The sequence below is a fragment of the Oryctolagus cuniculus genome, chromosome 1 (genome assembly GCF_051225735.1).
Source record: "Oryctolagus cuniculus isolate XC-2025 breed Fujian yellow rabbit chromosome 1, ASM5122573v1, whole genome shotgun sequence".
In the NCBI taxonomy this organism is placed as follows: domain Eukaryota; kingdom Metazoa; phylum Chordata; class Mammalia; order Lagomorpha; family Leporidae; genus Oryctolagus; species Oryctolagus cuniculus.
The window spans coordinates 164,136,647-164,159,309 of record NC_142867.1 but is presented as its reverse complement, the minus strand read 5'-3'; the positions used below and the strand labels follow the sequence as shown (position 1 = coordinate 164,159,309).

At 47.2% G+C, this 22,663-nt stretch overlaps 2 protein-coding genes across 32 annotated transcripts in view; one reads left to right on the top strand and one right to left on the bottom strand.

Moving 5' to 3' along the window:
• SMARCA2 (SWI/SNF related BAF chromatin remodeling complex subunit ATPase 2) overlaps positions 1 to 8,631 on the bottom strand; it is a 202,724-nt gene extending 194,093 nt beyond the window's left edge. For 2 of the 10 annotated variants that reach the window (XM_070051403.2, XM_089316470.1), the window contains exon 1: positions 6,102 to 6,518. The gene's annotated coding sequence lies outside the window, so the exon portion shown is untranslated. Of the gene's footprint in view, positions 1 to 1,808; positions 2,168 to 2,803; positions 2,846 to 3,703; positions 3,787 to 6,101; positions 6,519 to 6,655; positions 6,960 to 8,478 lie in introns of those variants that run through there. The other 8 variants (XM_070051411.2, XM_070051410.2, XM_089316463.1 and 5 more) reach the window with 8 other exon arrangements.
• LOC138844198 (uncharacterized) lies at positions 6,695 to 21,070 on the top strand. 22 transcript variants are annotated; one of them, XM_089316525.1, is made up of 4 exons: positions 6,695 to 7,082; positions 10,579 to 10,643; positions 11,510 to 11,624; positions 20,845 to 20,983. In XM_089316525.1, exons 1-3 carry the CDS (start codon positions 6,695 to 6,697, stop codon positions 11,576 to 11,578), a joined length of 522 nt encoding a protein of 173 aa, XP_089172651.1. In that variant the 3' UTR covers positions 11,579 to 11,624; positions 20,845 to 20,983. The 22 variants fall into 22 exon arrangements, 9 of the variants coding, with proteins under 9 accessions (XP_089172651.1, XP_089172636.1, XP_089172656.1 ...); XM_089316510.1 differs by having other exon boundaries at positions 10,579 to 10,673; XM_089316530.1 differs by having other exon boundaries at positions 20,821 to 20,945.
• The last annotated feature ends 1,593 nt before the right edge of the window (positions 21,071 to 22,663 follow it).

The following is a 22,663-nucleotide window of genomic DNA, read 5'->3' as shown; positions in this document are numbered from 1 at the left end:
CCTTTCCTGTGAGCTACGGTACATCAAGATCCTGATATCATATAGAAGCAGAGTCTGAAAGTTCTAAAAGTTCTGGCTGTTGGGGTGGGGGTTGGCCTCATGGTACGAGGCTGCTTGGTGCACCCAAGTGCCCTATCAGAGTGCCTCGGTTCCATCCCTGGCTCTGGGTCCTGATTCCAGCTTCATGCAGTGCAGACCCTGGGAGGCAGCAGGAGATGGCTCAGCGCCCCGGGTCCTCACCATCCTCATGGGACACCTGCTTGGTGTTCCTGGATCCCTGCTTTGGGCCTATGCTCCAGGCCACTGTGGACACTTGAGGAATGAACCAGCAGGTGGGAGTTGGGTCTGTCTCTCTGTGACTCTCAGATAACAATTAAATACTTTTTTAACTAAAATAAAGCCTTCTGGATGTAACAGCACACTTTTTCTTAGCAATAAACTGAATCATTACATGCTGAGTGAATCGAAGTAATATGATGGGCTTCTTAAGTTACAGAGAGAGAAAGACAGAGACTCAGAGATCTTCCATCTGCTGGTTCACTCCCCAAATGGCAGCAAAGGCTGGAGCTGGGCTGATCCAAAGCCAGGAGCCAGGAGCTTCTTCCAGGTCTCCCACGTAGGTGCAGGCGTCCAAGCTCTTGGGCCATCCTCTGCTGCCCTCCCAGGACATTGGCAGGGAGCTGGATTAGAAGTGGAGCAGCCAGCACTGCAGGCAAAGGTTCAACCCACTACGCGACAGTGCTGGCCCCAATGGGCAATCTTTAAGATACCCAACTTGCCCTGATTGTCATAGTAGCAATAAAATTCAACACTGACCCTTCAAGCCCACTGTAACCAAAACAGACAATAGGGGCCCACATCATGGTGCAAAGGACTGAGCTGTGTGTCACCCGCCAAGCCAGCATCTCATATGAGTGCCAGCTCAAGTTCCAGCTGCTGCACTTCCAATCCCAGTCCCCGCTAATGCACCTGGGATGGCAGCAGATGATGGCCAAGTGCTTGGGCCCCTACACCCACATGGGAGATTTGGATGGAGTTTTTGGCTCCTGCCTTTGGCCTGGTACAGCCCCAGTTGTTTCAGCCATTTGGGAATTGAACTAGTAGATGGAAGATCTCTCTCTTTCTCTCCCTCTCTCTCTGTAACTCTTTCAAATAAATAAATCTTCAAAAAATTTAAAATTTATAAAAAAGACACTAGTCATTTACAAGCCTCTCATAAAAGGGTCATTCAATCACTTTGAGTTTCAAGTTCCTCACCTACAAAAACAGGCATAACGGCCAGTGATAACCTCAATTTTTATATGGATCAAATAAAACAAAGAACCTTGTGAGCTTCTGTATAGAAACGTGCATTATGGCCAGGATCCTGCCACAGCTTCAGCTCCCACCCTGGACTTGCATACACAATTTACCAGACTAATCTAAACTATGGGTTAGCTCATGAATTCCCTAGCTCACAACTTCTAAGAGACAAGCTTCCAATAGACATTAGATAAAATATGCATGGCTTTCGCCCGGAAGTCAAGTCTTTCTACCTCTCTGACTTTATCTTCTGAAAATTCTCCTCAACTGGAACCTCTGGCCCCAGGCAACCAGGTCAAAACAGGTATGCTGGTCTTCTCACAACTTCCTCAGGGTTGCTCCCTGTGATCTTAGGACTTCATCTCATCTGGGGCCATCAGCACCCATCACTCCACGCCCGCCCTCCTCCTACTGCAACCCTACCCCACCTCAAAGACTGTATCTACCCCATCAACTCAAGGAAGCTCACTGTGACCTCTCTGTATCACATGGCCTGTGCAACTTACCATTTGTTATTTGTATGTTTGAATGTTCCAGTACATTCTTTAGGCTATTTGTATGGTTAAGGATTCCAGTACAGTCTTGAAAAATACATAAATTCTCAATCACATAGTATTTTTTTTTTTTTTTTGCAGAATTTTGGACTTTGCTTGATGGCTTTTTTAGCATAGCACAACAGCAAACCACATAATAGGTGCAAATATTTGCAAAGCTATTTAGGTGCCCAGTTCAAAAAAGTGTAGGGAGAAGGATGGGAGAGGGCTTTCCTCGTGGACATTCAAGCCCCAGGCGGGATGACTCATCTCTCAGTGGGACTGCAGAAACAGGAATACACCACAGCAAGTAGGTCAAGAAAGGCATGGTCCTAAACAAGAAACATGCAAAAGTCTAAATGTCATCTCATGGAATTTGCCCTTGGATAACCTGCAAACCAACAGGTTACAGCCCTTTATGGCTAAAAGATATTTTTTTGCACTTTTACAGAATTTAAAATCCCCAATTTTTAATAGAAAGAAATTCAGCAATTTAAAGATGATATTTAATTTTTTTTTTATCTGAGAGGCAGAGAGAGTAACAGGCCGCAAGAGCCCCCGTCTACTGAGTCACTTCCCAAATGCCTACAATGGCCAGGGCTGGGCCAGGCCCAAGCCAGAAGCCAAGACGTCTATCCTCGTCTCTTTGTGTGAATGGCTGGGACCCACGTACTTGCCCATTAGCAGGAGATTTGATGGGAGGCAGAGCAGGGACCTGAATCCAGGCACTCCAACACAGGATGTGGGTGTACCACGAGGCATCTCACTCTTAATTATAAACACCAGGGGCTACCTCCCAAATTCTGAACTCAGATTCTAAAAAAGAGGGAGTCCTAATGACATATAAAGGATTCAAAACTTTAAAATCTATTTCAATATCTGGGTGAATTCCATTCATCAATTTACAAAAAGGCCAGCCCTTACTGAAAATAGGTCAGTTTCTGATAAGTTTCTAAAACAGTACTTACTTGCCCAGATGTAGGTCATATACTGGTATAAGACTTGTCAACCTAAAATACAACAGAATGTTGTGATGTTTCTAAATGTTTTAAATTATATAGGCATGTAGCTTGACTAAATGTGTGAATGTCCTAAAAGTCTTATATATGCAATAAAATATCAGGTTCATACAAGGTTTCAGTTACATAATAAGGTACTATAAAGCCAGAAGTCCAAAAGGGTACCACTACTGTCAGAAACCAAAAATGTCCGATTCCATATCCAAATCAAGATTCCAAACGAGTGATTAACGAGGTGTTTACAACCAACATTCAAAAGTCCCAGCCACTTATCTCCTTAATTTCATCGGCTCTATTATATGCTTTGCTAAGGTATAATTATTCAAGTAGTTTTAACTGTATCTTTAAAACTTTTACTACTTAAAAACTCTACTTAACGTACCCTAAACATTTCCCAGGAAAAAATGTTACATAAACATGAGGAACAGTAAAATCATAGTAAACGGTAATACAGCACTAAAGCTTTTTGAACCAGGTTGCAAGATGCCATTTAATTGGTGATAAATCTCCTAGGCAAGTAAACATTATCTTCCACCAGGATTGCAGGAGAGCAGAGAGATCTTTAGACTCCTTTGCCCTCTGGTAGGTACAAGATCGCCAGGTCTCTACACAGAAACAATCTTGGCCTTGGCCTTCTGGAGTACTCTACCCAGTAACACCACCATCAGCGTTTCCTATGGCCAACTACTTCGGGATTGGCCCACAGTTTGTTAATGAGCTAAATCCATAAGACCTCTTCCGGAGATGATGGAAAATTCAGTGGCTCGTCCTGCTCCCTCCCCCATCCCCAAAATAAACCTCTCAAGCACAAGTTTAAGAAGAAGGGACAACTTAGAAGATAATCCTTACACAAGAAGAAGCAGAAGTAGCTCTCAGGCGTGCCTTTCTCCTATCAGGGGAGTTTTCTCATCTGGGCACCAGAAATGCTCCTGAGGAGAAATGGGGCTGGTGTGGGGTTTTCTAAGGTCCCTCGTGCTAACCTACTAATTGCATACCTTAATCATCTAGACCAGAAACAGTCAAATGTGGTGGTGAAGTCAGGTCCCAGGAACACTCCCTCCCTGCGCGGGCTAAGGCTGGAAAGGAGTCCTTGGCCTCTGGGCAGTGACCACTCAGCTGTCCTCAGGCCAGCAGGTCACCCTGTCTCACTTCTCTGGAGTATCAAAAACCTGCTGACCTAGGGGACTCTGACAAAGGCCTTGTGTACAAAGGAAGCCTTCTTAAAGAGGAAAACACCCCATGGAAACACTGGAGGACGGCACCACTTAGAGAATTCGTGGAAGTTTCTTTCTCATGGCTTGCTCCAGTACACAATAAGCCCTTAAAATGCAATGTCAAAATATCACAGTTCTGCAACGGATCACACAATCACCTTCTGGAAAAGAAAGAAGGGCATGTGCTTTGACTCCGGCATGTAGAATGACTTCCCCATAAACAAAAATGAGAGTTTCAAATAATTATCTGCACAAGTGTTCCTTGCTAGTGGCACCGTCAGAAAGCCTTCCAACACAATTCAAGCATTAACAATATTACACAAACAGAGGTACTTTTTCTTTTCTTTCTCTCTCTCTCTCTTTTTTTTTTTTTTTTTTTTGCCAATTCTAAGCCTCAGGTGTTGGTCAAAGCACTTTCTAAGAAACTTGATGAGAAGTGCTCAAAACCCACTTTTAAAGCGCACAAAAGAAAAGATCTGAGGCTGCTTTGAACACGCTCTCGCGGTGAGTATTTTCTGTGATCGACCACAGGGCAGCGAGTGCCGCTGCTGGGATGTGACTGGTGGAACTGCAAGGAAGGAGGCCCTCCTCGCTAGGCCACCCAGGCCTCCAGCCCCAGACCCTCATTTCTTCTTTACCAACACACATCTCCCCATAAAGCCTCCAGCAAGGCACAGATGGACACACGAGCTAGCTGGTTTTTTTTTTTTTTCCTTAGACTTCTTTAATAAATAACTTGTGGACCTAACAGGTGTTTCCAAATACCCTTTTCTTAGAAGCAAAGGTGTGAGTTATAAGGCAGCCTATCAGAAAAGGCAAAAGAAGAAGAAGAAAAAAACACAGGAGCAGGGGAGCATAAAAGGGCAAACAGATTCGGAAAAGAAAAAGTGTGTCTCCATTTGCATGACAATGCACCAACTGGGATTCAACCCTGCCACACCTCTGAGCACTTCACCAGCCTGCTGGGGGAAACCTGGAAGCCTACCACGTGGAGCTGGTCACTAGGCTTCGGGGGAGTCGCCCAGTCTGGGGAATAAATGGTGGGAGATCTTACTGCCAACATTTGAACGTGACACCGAAGTGTACCTGCACACCCGGCTGTGGGCTTTCTGAGCCTGCGGTGGTTGAACAGGAACTGTCTGCTCATCAACCCACAAGCACAGATCTTGCTGCTCACACAAGCCAGGCACCCTCACCAGGTGTCAGCTCTAAGTCCTTTGGACTGGAAGTCTGAGATTTCACTGTAGTGTAGGAGAGGTTATGAAGAACCACCCAACGCAGTAAACCAACGCCTTCCTTAACGCTCTCCTCTGCTCTAACAGGGCACATACAAAGGAATACACGCCTCCCTAAGGATCAGAAAGGAGACAATGGTGACACCTCTCCAAAAATCAATCAATCAATCAAGATAAATAAATAAAAAATCACTAACTCCGGTCGCCGCGCTCTTTCCAAAAGCACCAACCTCCAAGGGTTAGGGAAGAGGGACAAAAGGCGTCAACCTTGGAAAACTCTCCCAAAAGTTACATAAACAAAGGAGGGGAGCAGCCCAGCTCCCGGGCTGTGCACCCATGTGCTACTAACATTACATAACACCCGGTGCAGGCACGGAATAAGGAGATTCTGCACGACACCCCCGACAACCCCCGACTCCCAAGCCTCCCTCCCCGCCTTACAAGACCCAAATGCCCGGCAAGAGCAAGCGGACAGCTCTGGGTCCTTATTTTATTGCCGGCGTAAATCCTGCGAGAGTTGGAGGCACGTTTAGGCCCGAAGTTTGAATCTGCAACAGCGACTCACACTCCTCGGACCTGGGCGAGGACCTGACAAGCGACAGTGGCCGCCGAGGCCTTCGGTTCCCCCCGTGCACGGTGCCTCCGACTGGAAAGTTTTCCACGCCAGCGATCGGAGGACCCGTTTCCCCCGCCCGCCCGACTTCGCAGGAAAGCCGAGACCGGAGACCCGAGGGGGGCTGGCAGGCAAAGAGCTGGAAAGCTCGGGACACCGCGGCGGCCGCGACGCAGGCTCCTTACCTGGGGGACGCGGAACACAAAAGGGGCTCAGCGCCGGTGGAGCGTGGGGAGGCAGCGCGCAGCGCGGCGGGGAGCGAGTCCTCCGAGCCGCAGCCCTAGGCCGGCGCCCGAGCCCGCGGCCCGGCCCCCGCCGCCGCCGCCGCCGCTTCCTCCCTCGCGCGCGTCATGTCACGGCGATCAAACATGTCTGTGTGCGCTTCGCTGCTGTGACTTCCTGATTCTCCGCCGCTCGCGCGCGCACACACACTCCCAACCACTCGAACACGCCGCCCCCACCAGCCCTGGCCACCGGCCCTCGCTGGTCCTCCTCGGGCTCCGGGGGAGCGCGCCGCAGCTCCCGACGCGCTGCCCGGCGCTCACAACACACACACACACTCACTCACTCACACTCACACACACTCGCGCCGGGCCCCAGCCGCGGGAGCTCGCCGCCCCCTCCCAGCCCTCCTCCCCACTCACAGCCCCGCCAAACTTTTTTTTTTCCTTCCTGATCCACGTCCAACTTCCCTCCTCCCCCACACCCCGCGAGCAGCCTGGCCAAGCCCCGCGCTCACCACCATCCGCAGCGAGCGGCAACCCGGATAAAAATAATAATGCAATCCAGGCGAGCGGCGGCGGCGGCGGCGGCGGGGGCGAGCGCGCAGACACTGGCAGGAGGCGATCTCCCCGCGTGTACCGGAAACCGGCGCGAGTGCCCCGGCCGAGGCGCGGGTCTCCCCCGGAGCCCGCACTGCTGCGCCCCGCCCCGCCCCGCGCCGCGCGACTGCGGCCGGGAGGCGAGGCCTGGAGCCGGGCATCCGAGGCACTGCTTGGCGTGCGCCCTGGGGCCGAAAGGCGCCTGGGGGCTGGCGCTCCGGACTGGTTATTTGGGGAAGTGCATCGCGACACCTTTGCAGATGGCACGGCCGTGTTTTGCAACGCAGACGGGAGGAGGGAAGACGGCCGGGTGGAGGAGCCGCGCAGAGGCGCGGGGTGACCCAGGTTGGGATGGGAACAAGGCAAACTCGCACGCAGGGAGCGAGAAGGAAGGGGTGCGTGTCATCCTTGGGAGGAGGCTCTCCCCGGGTCTCCCCGCCTCCCGCCCTCGTCACCCACCCCCCTCCATTCCCTTCCCACCGCAGCCCTTCCCCTTTCCTGGCGAACGCCACCGCCGCTGCCCGGGTGCGCGCGGGTCCTGTTTGTGACAGTCAGGCAGAGAGGATTATCCGGATCACGGCCTTCCCGGCCCGGAGCCGCCGCGGCTCTCCCGGATCCCAGCGCGCCCCTAGGACCCGGACGAGCACCGGCGCCCCCGCGGCCGCGGCTCCCGCAGCGCCAGCCCCGGGGAAGCCGCCGAGCAAAAAGAAAACAGACCCGTGGGGGTGGCGGACGGGGGGGGGGGGCAGGGTTGCAGAGCCCGGCAGGCACCTCCGATCTCCTTCTTCGGTGCCTCCTCTCGCCCGCCCAGCCCAGGCGGCCCCGGGGCCGGACACCCGAACTTTAGCACCCGAGCCCGCGCTGCTGTCAGGTACCCAGGGGGCAGGACGCCCGCGGCACCTCGAGTGCAAGCCCTCCGGACGGCGCCTTTGCCTCAAGGCCTGCTGAACGGTCAGCGTCCCCATCCCCGCCCGAGGGGACGCGGAGAGTGGAGGTGACACCTCCGAGCCGCACGCACCAACCCCGCGGCCGCGGCCGCGGCCGCAGCCTCCTCCGCGCGATCCCCCCTCGCGGCGCCGCAGCCGCAGCCCTTTAAACATTCCCCGGGAAGCGAGCGGCGGCCGCGTTCCTCGGCTCCCCGGCCGCCCGCCCGGGCTCCTCCGCCCTCCTTTCCCGTCCCCCTTCCAACTCTTCCGGGGAAGACGGCTCGGGATGCAGGGTCGCACCTCCTCCCGCCCCAAACCACCCACCCACCCAGCCCCCGCCACCCGACGTTTCAGGGGATGGTGGAACCGCAACCTGGCCGAGTGCGTGCGTGTGCGTGTGTGTTGCAACCTTGAGTTGGCAGCGCATCCCTGGCTCCAGACCCAGGGTCAAGGCTGTGATCTGTTGCGATTTCCGCCCCGCTCGCCCCCCTGAAGCAGTCATTACGACGGTTATTATTAGAACGGCAAGGTTCGGCCGAAACTTTCTGGTCTCTTCCACAGCCGCCCCGGGAGCTGGCGTCCGAGCCTTCCACCTGAGGCCCGCGGGGGAGAAGAGGCGGGCTTTTTTGTGTGTGTTGCGGCGGTTGGCCCGCCTGTTTGTTTTGGTCTCCGTGCATGCACAATAAATAATAATTAGGGTAATAATGAATAGTCGCCGGGGAGGGCGGCGCGGTGCCGGAGGGGTTCGCGCGCGGCGGCGGCCGGGAGGCCGGAGGGAGGAGGAGGAGGAGACGGGAGTTGTAAGTTCTATTTACCTTGCTCGCGAGGAGTGTGCCGGCTGAATCTCTTCCCTCTCTGAGTCACCCAGAGTACAGAAACACAGGGAGAGAGGACTAGATTATGAATATGACTTCATTGATGACAGCCGTCCCCTCCTCTTCCTAAACTCGGGCTCCGCCCCGCGGCCCACCCTCGCCGCCTCCACGGGCGCCGGAAGACGCGCCGCAGTTGGCCCCGCGCGCCGCTCCTCCCTGCCCGGCCGGGCGCGGGTTGGCGGGACGCGCCTGTCACTCGGCCCGCTCAGCGACTCCGGGAGCGCGGTGGGGGGAGCAGGGGGCGGTGTGCAAGAATGTGCAGCGAGACAGCTCTACTGTATGCGTGGATCCGTGCGTGCGTGTGTGTGTGTGTGTGTGTGTGTGTCGGCGAGGCGCCGGCTCGCGGGCCGGGCTTGTGCCTGGAGCGGAGGACCTGGCGCAGGACGCCGAGCGCCCCGAACCCTGCTGGAGCCCGGTGCGGGCTCGCCCAGCTTGGCCCAGCCTCTCGGAGGGGTGCTGCGGGGCTCCTCCGGGGAGGCTGGGGAAGCGAAAGGGAGAGCGAGCCGTAGTAATAGCGCGTAGTAGTTGGGGCCGTCCGTGGAGAAGGTGCTGGAATTTAACTGTGCCTCCGCCTGCCAGAGCGAGCCTGCAGAGGAGCGGGAGGGGAAGCAGGGAGGCCCCGAGGGGCACCAGAGCTGTCGGTGGCACAATGTTGACCATGGAAGAGACGGACATGGTGGAGCTGGCTGAAACTTTTTCGACCCCAGCCCCCCCTCCCATAAAGGGTGAGCTGTCATTATAAATCTGCTCCTTCCCCAGTTATGGGGGAGGGGGGAGCCATTGTAATCCATAAACTGTACTTTGGAAATTTATATTCATTAAATAAAAGTTTAAAAAAAAAACAGGCTGCAGACTGCTGATTCACAACAACAGACCCGCACTTGGAAGTGTGCTATTTAAAATATACAACATCAAAGACCACATCAAAGGTCATAAAAGGGTCAGTTTTATTTTACATTAAATAAATAAAGGTGGTGTTATAGCAATTAAAAACAAATCTGCTCCCTCCCCATAAAGGGAGGCGGGTACCAAGCGCATTCCTGCCAAATCTGTCCCTCTAAAGGACTACCAAGTTCCAAATGCCAGCGAGGGAGAAACAGCTGAGAGGCTGAGCGCCTTCCCGGTGAATAAGCCCGCTCTCGCCCCAGCGTTGGCTCCGCGGGCTAGGCAGCACTCACCCTCGCCTCACCTGTCAGCTTCCAGTAAAATACACCCCAAAGTGGGGACACACCACCCCGTGGGGGACGGCGGGGCGGAGGGCTAGGGGGAGGCGTGGAATCTGCTTTTGATTTAAGGAGGGGAATAAATCTCTCATATTCTCTGCAAACCGAACCATAGTCTCTCTTCTCCCACCACACATTTAAGACCAATTAAGGCAACAGACTGCAATCTGCTGGCTCATCACGGTTTTGAGACCTCTTGCTCCAGTTTTCCTTAAAATACAGTATTTTGGCCGGACCCAATAGGCCCGTGTTTGGTGAGACAATTTTATTTTTAGTTTTATGAAGTGTGAAAGAATGTTAGGAGATTTTAAATCAGGGGCCTATTCTTTTAGACTCAGATTAATGTAGGTGCTTGACTCTTAAAATTAAAACTGTTCCTATGCCGTGGTGTTATGAAAAGCCTGATTTATCCCTTATTTTGTAATGTAATGGCTTAAATTAGTCATTCAAAGTGCACTGTGACTATTTGGTGGAGGATTTTTCCCCTAGAGTAAAATCCTATTTTAAGACCATTTTACTATTGCAAAATTGACTCCAGTTGAGCAAGCGGGTCTGAAATGCCATTCTTGGAGGCTTACGACTACAGGCTGCACGACTTGTGGACCAGGGGCAGTGGGAAGAAGACCAAATGCTGCAGGTGGCCATCAAGGGACAGGAACCGTTGGCCTCTCGGGGCCATGGGTCCTGAAGCAGCGTCTGTGAGGGCAGCTATGTTTCCCGAGGCCAGGGGAGGGGGTGGTCACCCACCCTGTGGCTTTCTGAGTTCCTGTTACTTGCATGTTAACTTGGGCCTCTTCATTTTCTGTCTATCCTCAAGTGAACCTCAAGACAACAAAAGGGAGCACATCTGAGAGAAGCAGAAGAGAGTATGCCCTGAAGAATGTGTGTAAGAACTTGTTTTTCTGCCAGAGGGTATGCCAGTACCACCCTTGACTGGGAAACTCTCCCCTACAGTGAGAAATCGAAAACAAAATTAATAGTATAGTAAATGTATACCATAAACACTCATTTCTAACCACCTAATAAGTTGCAACTAATCACGTCGCCTGGTAACGCAGGTGTCTACAATAAAGAACTTGAACCTAATGGCAGTGCTGACTACATTAAGTCGTGGCAGGTGTTAGTTTTTTAGGGCCTAAATGAGTTCTCAGTCATGCCAACCTCATACACCAGTTTTCAGCAACTGATGAGTTATCCCCTTGCAAGTAAGTACCCTGGACCCCCTTAAGTTTCTGCTTCCACTGCCATAGCACATTTCTAAGAGAACAGTGGTCTCAGGAAGACACTGGGGAAAGCAGGGGCCATCCCTTCTGGCATTTTGTTAGTGGGAAAGCAAAGCAGAACACATTCCCTCTGTTCCACGTGTACTTTCTCCGGCTCACAAAACCCTGATGCAGTACTTGGAGCAGTTGGTATCTATGCATTATATGTACAACTGTGGGAACTGAAAAATAAAATCCATCACTGGGAGCAGAGATTATTCAATAGAGATATTGCATCTCCCTTTCCCCTCATGCCGCTCTAAGAGCGCCTCACTTTCTTCCTTCAGGTCTTTCCTATGAGGAATCCTCTTGTTTGCAGCTTGCAGTTCAGTGAGTAGGAATTGTACACCACCAGACCTAAACTCAGGAGAAATGAAAAGGCCACATCATTGGCTTGGGAGAGAGAAGATTGCAGGACACAGAGCTTAAGCTGCATCCCTGAGGTCAGGCAAAACTGAACAATTGATGTGTTCTTGTGTTTTGCAGAAAATCACAAAGCAAATCTGGTTGGAGGCTAAAAGGGCTCCAGGAGAGCTGCACAGGATGCCACATTGACATGAGGCATTTGTGGTGGCGTGGTGTCTCTTCTTTGTCGACTTTGGTGAGTCATAATGTGTTCTCCGAACTCGCTTTTCTCTTTCTGGTTTGGCATCAAGGGTTAGAAGTCATTTTTGCATGTCTGCGTGGCCACATTCACTTGTTACATAAGTCTGCTTTGGTTGACATTCTGAACAGCTACTGGATCTGATAGCTAATTGCAATACGCTTATCAAGAAAAAGGCCAGGCCCAAACTGAGGAAGGGACTGGTCTCAGTAGACTAACTGTGAAGGATGACGGAAATGTTGCCAGAGTTTCCAATAGCAGCAGGTAAGACCATTTAGGGAATGGATACTACGTCTTCAGTAATGGCAACTAAACTGTGACAAGTTGAATCAGCTGACACTGAATTTAGTGAAGAGTTTAGAATTAGCAAATAAATTTATTACAGAAATAAGCACTCCTGTCTTTTTCCAGTGAGCACTCTCAGTAGACTTCTGCCTCTCCATAACCGTTCCTCCAACATACTAACCCAGTTCTCTCTGTGATCTCACCATTCTCTAGCTTAAAACCCTTCGTCTGTTCCCCATCCAGTGTGGGAGACACTTCAGACATCTTAACGAATCTGCCACGGCCGTGCAGACAGATCTCTACCAGATGTGTTGACACCTTCAAAATCCCCACGCTCTGGGAAGGGGAAACCTGTGGATTCCTAAGGGGACATATAAGGGGGCTTGAAAAAGTTTGCGGAAATATGGAATTAATAGATAAGTTTATTTTCATGCAAAAAATGTTGAAATCTGTGTGTTAGAGGTCTTTTGTAAGTTCATAGAAAATGTGCACTATAAAAAATATGATGCTTGGATTTCAACATTTTTCCACCGAGACTTATCTTTTAATTCCACTTTCCATGAACTTTTTGAAGTACATCGCACTTCCCTCTGAGCAAAATGCAGGTCCCTAACACACATCCTGAACTATGACCCCTCAGTCTCCCAGTGGTCCTCACTGCCCTCCCCAGGCTGGGGAAGCTTCTTGTCCTACTCTGCTCCCATAGCAACCGATGTGTACCTCTATTATAGCACTTATCACTTTGATGCGATTATTTGTTTGGTTTCCTCCATTAGATGGTTAGTGCCTGGAGGGTGTAGAACAAGTTCAATTCATCTTTGAAACCTCAGCAATTAGCTAGATGCTTAGCACATTATATGTTGTTGCTTTTTTTTTTAAGAAAAAAAAAAACTTTGTTGAATGAAAGGGAGAGATAGATAATAAAATTATGTGACAGGGAATTTAGCAGGCCATCACTTAGTAATTATCATGTTAATGCCCATGATCACTGAGTGTTCAGAATCTTTATGTTATTTTGCAAGCCAAAGGGGCTTAGAAAATGTTTTTGGTTTTTATTTTGTTTTGCTTTGGGGAGGGAAGAAAGTGAGGAGAAGCTATAGCTCCTGAAATCATATAAAAACATTGACAAGGGGTTTGTTTAAATTTAATGATTTCATTTTCTCAAAAGGCAGGGAGAAAGAGACAGAGACAGGCACAGAGATTTTCCACATGTTAGTTCATTCCCCAAATGCCTAAAATGACCAGGGCTGAAACCTGAAGCTAGGAATTCAATCCAGGTCTTCCCTATGGGTGGCAAGGACCCAACCACTTGATCAGTTGCCACCTTGCAGGGTGATGCTTAGCAGGAAGCTGCAGTCAATCAGCATAGCCAGGACTAGAACCCATGCACTATGATAAGGGCATGTGGGCACCCCACGTGGCCTCTTAACCATTATGCCAAATGCCAGTCCCTATTTGTTTTAAGGATGGGAATAATTTGAGAGCATACTTGAAAACTGTTTAATAGAGTAGTAATAATTATGATAGCTATTTTCTTTTATTTCTGCTTTAAATCATATGTCAGAAGTTGTACAAACACCTTTACAGATGTGTTGTTTAATCTGTTTAACCCTATGAAACACGTGACATCATCCCCATTTTACAGATAAGATAACTGAGAGGCAGTAAGTGATCTGCCTGAAGCAGGGGTCTCCAAGGTGGAGTTAGCAAGACAATTCACTGTGATATGAGAACATTAGAAACTCTATTTTCTTCCCTTTAATAATTAAAATATCAACGATGCAATGACCAAAAAATGAGTTTTAAATATATTTCTTATGTTCATTGGCCCTAGAGCCTTTACACAGTCCCTAAGTGCCATTTATTGTACCCAAGGAACACTAGGGGAGGAGGAGCTCCACAGGCGGAGGGCAACACCAGCGCCCCCTTTGGTTCTCGCATTGGCATTGACATCACCAGCCATGGACATCGCTTCATGTTTACAGGTTTCCCGTTAAATGAATTCACACAAGTATAGGTTATTCTGGCTAGTTTTAACCAATCAACACTCTTATTTGGCAAGCGACTGGCTTAAAAAATTCCTGTTAAGAAATCAAAAGATAATACTGATAATGTCAGCACAGCTGAAAATCACAATCAAATTTGGCACTCTAACCTCGAAGAACTTTTTGGCCAGCCCGATTGAGAAGCAAAACAATGCTGGCTAATTAGCTCCAACAAGAAATAGGTCAAAAATCCACAATTATCTAAGAATGTTTGAAATTTGGATTTATATTAAGTATCATGAATGATGAATTCTGACCTAAGCATATATTTTGCCTGAGATAATAGCTATAGATAGTATGATATATCACGATTAGTATTTAGACAATCAAAATTTTTCTATGGTCCTCATCGTATTCTTTCATAATTTCTATTTTGTGTGTGCTTTATAATGCACTTGACTGCATGTATTATAAATATACATAAATCATGCTCTCTCCTTCCCCCACCTTTTTTTTTTTTAACTCTAAGGGGAACATGATCAAACAAGTTGAAGATGGCTAGATGATGGAGTCAGAATTTTTATCTCAGCTCAGTAGACCCACAGACTCAGGGTGATCTGTTTTGCTCGTGTCAAAATGCTCAATAATCTGTCATGAGTACAAGGCTCGTAATCCATTGAGGGGGGGTTGGTAAAGGTGGAATAGAAATGATCTTTGGAGCATCACAAATGCCCCATGACTGTGTTCCAAATCCTACCATCATGTTAATGTGTACTTTCTGCAGACAGAGTCCATATATTTTCATCAGCTTCTCAAGGAGATCTTCCCCAAAGGGGATAAGAATTCCTGACACACAGTATCAGCAGCATCGATGACCTTGGATAATTTTCTGATAAGAAATTAATCCTCTGCATGGCTTTCATAAAACAGAATGTGCACATTTTATATATCCAAACATGTCTACCCTTAGAAAAACCTATAGAAGTTAATGTTTCTGTAGATAATTAAAATACATTCTAACTTCCCAAAGGAAAACTTCATTTATCTCCAGAGATGGGTTTTCTCAGCTAATTTCATTCTGAAGGATTTTTTCAATATTACTCTGCAGTATGTTGTTGATTAGACAAAAAAGGATTTTATAGGTGTTGTCATCAGCGTATCTCTGAGGCTTTGCCCCATCTTTGGGCAGTTGTATATTAGAAATCAGAATATGAATTCAGGTTCCAGAACTATTTTGTCATACATTGTTAAAATACTGTAGCTTTCATGTGGCAGGCTGTGGAGCCTGCTACCCTTTGAGTACTGTCTTCTCTTAAGATAACAGGTTTCTGTGGCTATGTGACACTGTAGCCTGCCTCCAAGCCCCTCAACCAAATCTGTGCACCAACTCCCAGCTATTGTGCGAGATTTCATTGCCCTATTTTACTTTCTGACCACTTACAGCTGTTATTGGACTTCTGTGTTCAGTTAGAACCCCTTGCCTGTCCTTAGTGTGTGACCCCTTCTCAGCTCAGCTTGAGTTCCATCACTTCAAGTTCAATGCACAAAAGCACAATTTACTATTGTCTTCTTTCAGGTCTCTTTCTACACTTGAAGTTCCATGTAAATTCCAGAGACGAGCAGAAAACAAGCCAGGAGTACATGAAAACAGAAACAACTGCTGAACGTGCTCTAGATGACTCTTTAAAAAAATAGAGATAAATAGTCTGCTTCGTGAGGCTGGGGTGGGGTGGGGGGTCTCTCCACAGGTGGAGATAAAATACATTCCACAACAATATGGCTTTATTTTAGTCTTCAATGGTGATTCCAGCCAGAAAGTGATGAATATATAAAACAAGAAGAAGGAGTTTAGGGAAAGGCTTGAAAGCATCTGGATTCTGCATGGGGCAGGGTTTAATGCTAGGCAGGAAGCTTTTATCTCCCTTTCAGATAAACTCAGCTGAACAGACAGGGACTTCAATGAGTGGTGGGCATAAAGGAAAAGCTCACATTTGGTCTGGAATTGTGCATATTCAATTGCTTATCTTAGCAGAGACCCTGTGATATCTGTTGGAATTTTACTATTATGAAGACTCTTTGGGGCCTTTTTGTAATACATTTTTTTTAAAGTGGGAAAAACAAGAGAAAAGACATCATAACATGCAGCATTTGGTTGTTGCTGTCATTGTTGCATACTCAGGACTTGGGATTTGGGGGTTTCTCTGAATCTTAAAGAGGTCACTACCTCACATTTGAAGTATTTTTTTATTAAACTACTTAAAAATATACCCACCTATTGGAGCATTTGTCTTCATGTAATACCTCAATTTTATGTTGTGATTTGTCAACTGACAGTACTAACTGTAACCACCATTACCTGATATTCTGCAGTTTCCACACCCTATATAAATGTCCATTATTTTCTCAAGGCCTTAAGATCAGAGTGCTGAGCTATTATTATGTCTAATGCTAACATAATAAATATCTACTAATTAATTGAGGATAATTTGATGATCTAGATAGATGACTATTCTTTTCACAAAGCCTTCAAATGCTATTATCATGTACCTTTAAGCTATCACAAATTCTACATAAATAGGTAACATTTAATGGTTAACACTGTAAGTTCTTATAATAGTTACAGGTTTAAAATAAATGTACTGGTTAAGACACCATTTGAGGGGCCTTCCCTGTGGTGTAGTAGATTAAGCCTCCACTTGCAGTGCTGGCATCTGTTACGGGCACCAGTTCGTGTCCCAGCTACTCCTCCTTTGATCTAGCTCTGTGCTAATGGCCTGGGAAAGCAGTGGAAGATGGCCCACGTGCTTGGGCACCTGCACCCACATGGGAAACCCAGAAGAAACTCCTGGTTCCTGGCTTCAGATTTGCCCAGCTCCAGCCTTAGCCTTCTGGGGAGTGAACCAGCAGATGGGAGACCTTTCTGTCGCTCCTTCTCTCCGTTTGTAACTCTACCTCTCAAATAAATAAATAAATATTAAAAAAAGACACCACTTGGGATGCCTACCTCCCATAGTGCAGTGCCTGAGTTCAAGTGCAGCTCTGCTCCTAGCCCAGCTTTCTGCTAGTAGAGAACACCTTGGGAGGCAGCAGATGATGGCTCAACCACTTGGGTCCCTGCCCTCTTGGGAGACCTAGATTGAGTACTGGGTCCCTGGCTTTCACCTGGTAAAGCCCCAGCTGTCATTGACATTTCAGGAGCTGATGGAAGTTCCCCTTCCTTCTGTGTGTCTCTCTCTCTGCCTTTCAAACAAAATGAAAATAAATGTATAAAAATTAATATATATATAAATATATTACAATATTGGTATATATAATATATGCCGATATTATATATATACATCAATCTCAGAACCTCTAGTCTATACACAAAATAAGCATACTATATTAGAACACGTGGTTGAATGGGTTGCCAGTGACCACTACCAGATTAAAATCATGCTCTCCTTTGTCCCAGTCAGTACACTTTGTACTATACCACACTGTTTCCCTTAAAAAAAAAAAAAAAGAGAAAAAGCAATAATAAACCTCCAGGATTGTGTTTTGCAGGTCACTGAAAGCTGTCAATGCCCAAGTGGAGAAATAGGCCCAGAACCTACTGCTGCATGGTACCAAATTTCTTTTATTTATTTTTATTTGAAAGTCAGAGTTACACAGAGAGAGGAGAGGCAGAGAGAGAGAGGTCTTCCATCCGCTGGTTCACTCCCCAGTTGGCAGCAACGGCCGGAGCTGTGCCGATCTGAAACCAGGGGCCAGGAGCTTCTTCCAGGTCTCCCATGCGAGTGCAGGGCCCAAGGACCTGGGCCATCTTCTACTGCTTTCCCAGGCCAGAGCAGAGAGCTGGATTGGAAAAGGAGCAGCAGGGTCTCGAACCCGTGCTCATATGGGATGCCGGCGCTTCAGGCCAGGGCATTAACCCACTGCACCACAGCACCGGCCCCTCAAATTTGCTTTCACACACTATAACTTTCAAACTATTTTAACAGCTACTCACAGTGAGAAATGTCTTATATATACCTTGGCCCAGTATGGACATACTTACTTATATGATGAATCATAAGGGGCCAACCAGAAAAACAGAGGAATTTAATTCAGGGGACTGGTTATATAGATGATGAAGGAGACAAGACACAACACAAAGAACTAGGTAAATGAGGCTGGTGCTGTGGCCTAAAAGGTAGAGCAAGACACTGGCTCCAGAGCCGGCATTCTATATGAGCGTGGGTTCGAGTCCTGGCTGCTCTACTTCTGACCTAGCTCCCTGCTAAGGTGCCTGGGAAAGCAACAAAGGATGGCCCAAGTCCTTGAGTCCCTGTACTTGGTTGGGAGACCAGGAAGAAGCTCCTGGCTTCTAGCTTTGGATTGGTCCCAGCTCCAGCCCATGCAACCATTTGGGGAGTGAAATCAGCGGATGAAAGACCTCTCTCTCTTTCTCTCTCTCTCTGCCTCTGCCTCTTTGTAACTCCACCTTTCAAATAAATCAATACAATATAAAAAAGAAAAAAATAGTAGTGAGAAGTCACTGTTGGCCCCTAGGCTGGGGAAACCAAGAGATGAGGAAGAATTAGCAGAACCCAGAGACCAAGATCTCCCAGTAAACTATGAAAACAGAGTAGCTGCCAGAGAGAGAGTAGAGATACAACTGTTACTAGAGAGGCAGCTAGAGCAGAAAGAGCTGAGGGGAATACCTCCTCTTCTGCCTTCCTCCTGTGCTGCAGCTGTGCCACCTCCTGCTTGCATGTGCTTAAAAGTACTGGGCTGATTGCAGCTGACAGGGGAGACTGGGAAGGGCAGCCTCCACTTGCCTTGCTGAGTAGAGTAGAAGACTGCTGGATGGATCTGGGAGCTGACAGGCACTAACCAAAGTTTGCTAAACTAAAACAAGGTTTGCTAAGACAGGACTGACCCTTACTGTTGCAAGGCCCTCTGATGTGAACACTTTCTAGTGTATTCTTATTCTTTTTTTTTTTTTTTTTTTTTTTTTTTTTTTAGTTTGGACACATTTCATTACAACTCACAATTCATATTGAGTTGAAAAATAGGCCTCGACCAAAGGGACTTTTTTTTTTTTTTTTTTTTTTTTTTTTTTGACAGGCAGAGTAGATAGTGAGAGAGACACAGAGAGAGGTCTTCCTTTGCCATTTGTTCACCCTCCAATGGCCGCTGCAGCCGGCGCGCTGCACCGGCGCACCACGCTGATCCAATGGCAGGAGCCAGGTACTTCTCCTGGTCTCCCATGGGGTGCAGGGCCCAAGCAATTGGGCCATCCTCCACTGCACTCCCTGGCCACAGCAGAGAGCTGGCCTGGAAGAGGGGCAACCGGGACAGAATCCGGTGCCCCTACCGGGACTAGAACCTGGTGTGCCGGCGCCGCAAGGTAGAGGATTAGCCTAGTGAGCCGCGGTGCCGGCCCCAACAGGGACTTATTACAGGAGCTTTCTGTCCCCATCTCTATATTCTGCTTTTAGGATACTGTGTGATATTAAAACATGGATATCATGATCAGTAGTGTATGATTGTATGGGGGTTGTTTTGAAAGTTCATTGAAAGGGGCCTATATCATGGCCAGTTTGAGTCCTGGCTGCTCCTTTTATGATCCAGCTCCCTGATAATGCACCTGGGAAAGCAGCAGAGGATGGCCTAAGTGCTTGGGCTCCTACACCCACGTGGAAGACCCAGATGGTGTTCTAGACTCTAGGCTTTGGCCTGGCCCAGCCTCAGTCATTGCGACCATTTGGAAAGTGAAACAGCAGATAGAAGATCTTATTGTCTCTGTCTCTCCTTCTCTTTCTGTAACTCTGCCTTTCAAAAAAAAATCTCATGGAAATTATGTATTATGAGAAAACTATATATGGCTTACAAAATTTTAGGTCTTAATCCAATTTTCCATGAACTTTTTGAGGTACCTTTGCTAATACATGATATGGTAATCAGGGAACTTTTGAAAGCTAAGTAAAAATATCTAGAAGCAGTCTCCATGTCAGACTCAGTCTAATAATACAAACATTGAAAGAGAAGATCGCTTAGGCAGTTCACTACCTAAACACAAATGGTCACAAGGACCAGAGCTGGGCCAATCTAAAGCTAGGAGCCAGTAGCTTCTTCTGTGTCTCTTACATGGGTGCAGGGGCCCAAGGACTTGGACCATCTTCTACTGCTTTCCCAGGCACATTAGCAGGGAGCTGGATCATAAGTGGAGCAGCCAGGACTCGAACTGGTACCATATGGGATGCCAGCAATCCAGACCAGGCTTTAACCCACTGCACCATAGCACAGGCCCCAAAAAGATCATCCTTTCTTCACTGACTTGTCTCTGCTCTTTTACTGGAGATCAACTGGCTGTATTTAGGTGGGTTTATTTCTGGGCTCTCTATTCTGTTCCTTTTGTCCATTTGTCTATTCTTTTGCCAATACCACACTACCACAATTACTCTAGGTTCACTGTAAGCTACAGTATTACACATTATTTTGAGGCCAGGTAGTGTCAGTTCTCCAACTTCAACTTCAGTATTACGTTGGCTATTCTAGTTCTTTTGCATCTTCTTACAAATCTTTATAATCATTTTGTCATTATCTACAAGATACTGACTGGGATTTTCATTGGGATTGTATTGAATCTACAGATCAATTTAGGAAAAACTGACATCTTGAAAATATTGAATCAGCCTATCCATAAACATAGAATATCTCTCCATTTAGTTCTTTGAATTCTTTCATTGGAGTTTTATAATATTTCTCATATAGGTATTGAATTTATTTTGTTAGATTTATATCCCACATTACATTTTGGGTGGGTGTTCACATAAATAATATTGTATTTTTACTTTCAAATCCAACTTATTCTTGCTGGTATATAGTGAGGTTATTGACTTTTGCGTATTAACCTTGTATATTGAAACCTTTCTGTCATCACTTATTACTTCCAGGAGTATCTTTGTTGATTCTTACAGATTCTCCTCATAGATCTACATGCAAACAAAGACAGTTTATTGAGGCAGACACTGTGGCCCAGCAGGTTACGCTGCTGCTTGTGACATCAGCATCCCAAATGAGTGTCGGTTTGAGTCCCAGCTGCTCCACTTCAGATCCAGCTCCCTGCTAATGTGCCTGGGAAGGCAGCAGAAGATGGCCCAAGTGCTTGGACCCCTGCCGCACCTGTGGGACATCAAATAGAGTTCCAGCCTCCCGGTTTTGGCTTGGCCCAGCACTGACTGTTGCAGCCATTTGGGGAGTGAACCAATGGATGGAAAATTTTCTGTCTCTTTCCTTTCTCTCTCTCTCAGCCACTTTCAAACAAACAAATAAATATTTAAACAAAAAATATTGCCATGCACGACACCTGGCATAATGCTGCTAATAATGAACTACTTGGAAAATCCAGCTTACACTGAGTGACATAAGCATCAACATTTGCCTGTTTTGACAATTCACAGATCAAGAAAATGGGAAAGTAACTGTAAGTAAATGTCACTGGTCTTCTCTGTATACATTTTGAGGGGCTGGCACTGTGGCATAGCGGGTGGGGCTGCTGCCTGTAGTGCTGGCATCCAATACAGGCATCGGTTCAAGTTCCAGCTGCTTCACTTTGATCTGGCTTTCTGCTATGGCCTGGGAAGGTAGTGGAGGTTTTATTGTATTTTTTTTCCAGCTCCATCAATTCAAGAAGTCACAAAGAATGACTACTTTATCAATTTGCATTGGTCTCTTTGTCCTAAGATATCTGAATAGCCTTCCTTATCACTTAAATGACATTCAGTCTCTTCCATGGACTTCATTGCCTCCTTCTCTCCTGTAGCTTTTCCAGCAAACCCTAAAGGTCCAAGCTTGCTGGCTCAGCCCTCGTTGCTTTAAATGCACTTTGTTACACAGTGAGTTAAGCTGCCACCAGGGAAGAGCATGTCCCATTTCAGAGAAACTAAGATTCAGTCCTGCCCTTGCTTCCAAATCAGCTTTCTGTTTCCATTATCATCCAGATAATGGACCAAGTACTTGAGTTTCTGCCACCCATGTAGGAGACCCAGATGGAGTTCAAGGATCCCAGCTTTGGCACGGCTCTGCCACAGATACTGCAGGCATCTAGGGGTTGAATGGAAGATGCCTCTGTCCCTCTACCCTCTCATTCTGTCTCTTCTTTCTCTCTGTCACTCTGCCTTTCAAAAAGTAAGTCTTCAAATGTCCCTTTCAGGATTTTTGGTCAGGCATCAAATCTTGACATCTGTCTATAACTTCAAATCCCTCTCTCCAGCTTCCCCCAAAGCCATCTGTATTTGAGGGTTTATCCTTCAGTTAAATGTATAAAGCATTATATATCATTTTATCTAAAATTAGTATCTGTTTTAAGCATCTATCTTTCTGTCAATTTTTATCACTTGCATGTTTTGTCCTGACAAATTATGAGCACATTACCAATAGCGTGCTGAGAGAAAACTCGCCCATACGCCCTTCAGTCTGACCCAGTAACTGGGATTGTTTAGTTAGTTGTTTCCATTCTTCCTCACTGTGTGTATTTTGTATTTTCACACCACAGTTTACAATTCTAATTGCTTCTTGCTTATAATTCTAAGTATTCCATAAGGGTTTCCCATGTTGCAAAAGGCTTCACAATGGACCATTGTGCTATTGTCCTGTTCCCATTAACTGTGTACTTGAGGTCGATCTACACTCCTAGGTAACTGTAATCTTACTAAGGGCTCTGTTTTCCACATTTTTCACATGCTCAGGAACCTTGCTTGCTTCCTCACCACAAAGAAAATTCTAGTCTTACCTCCC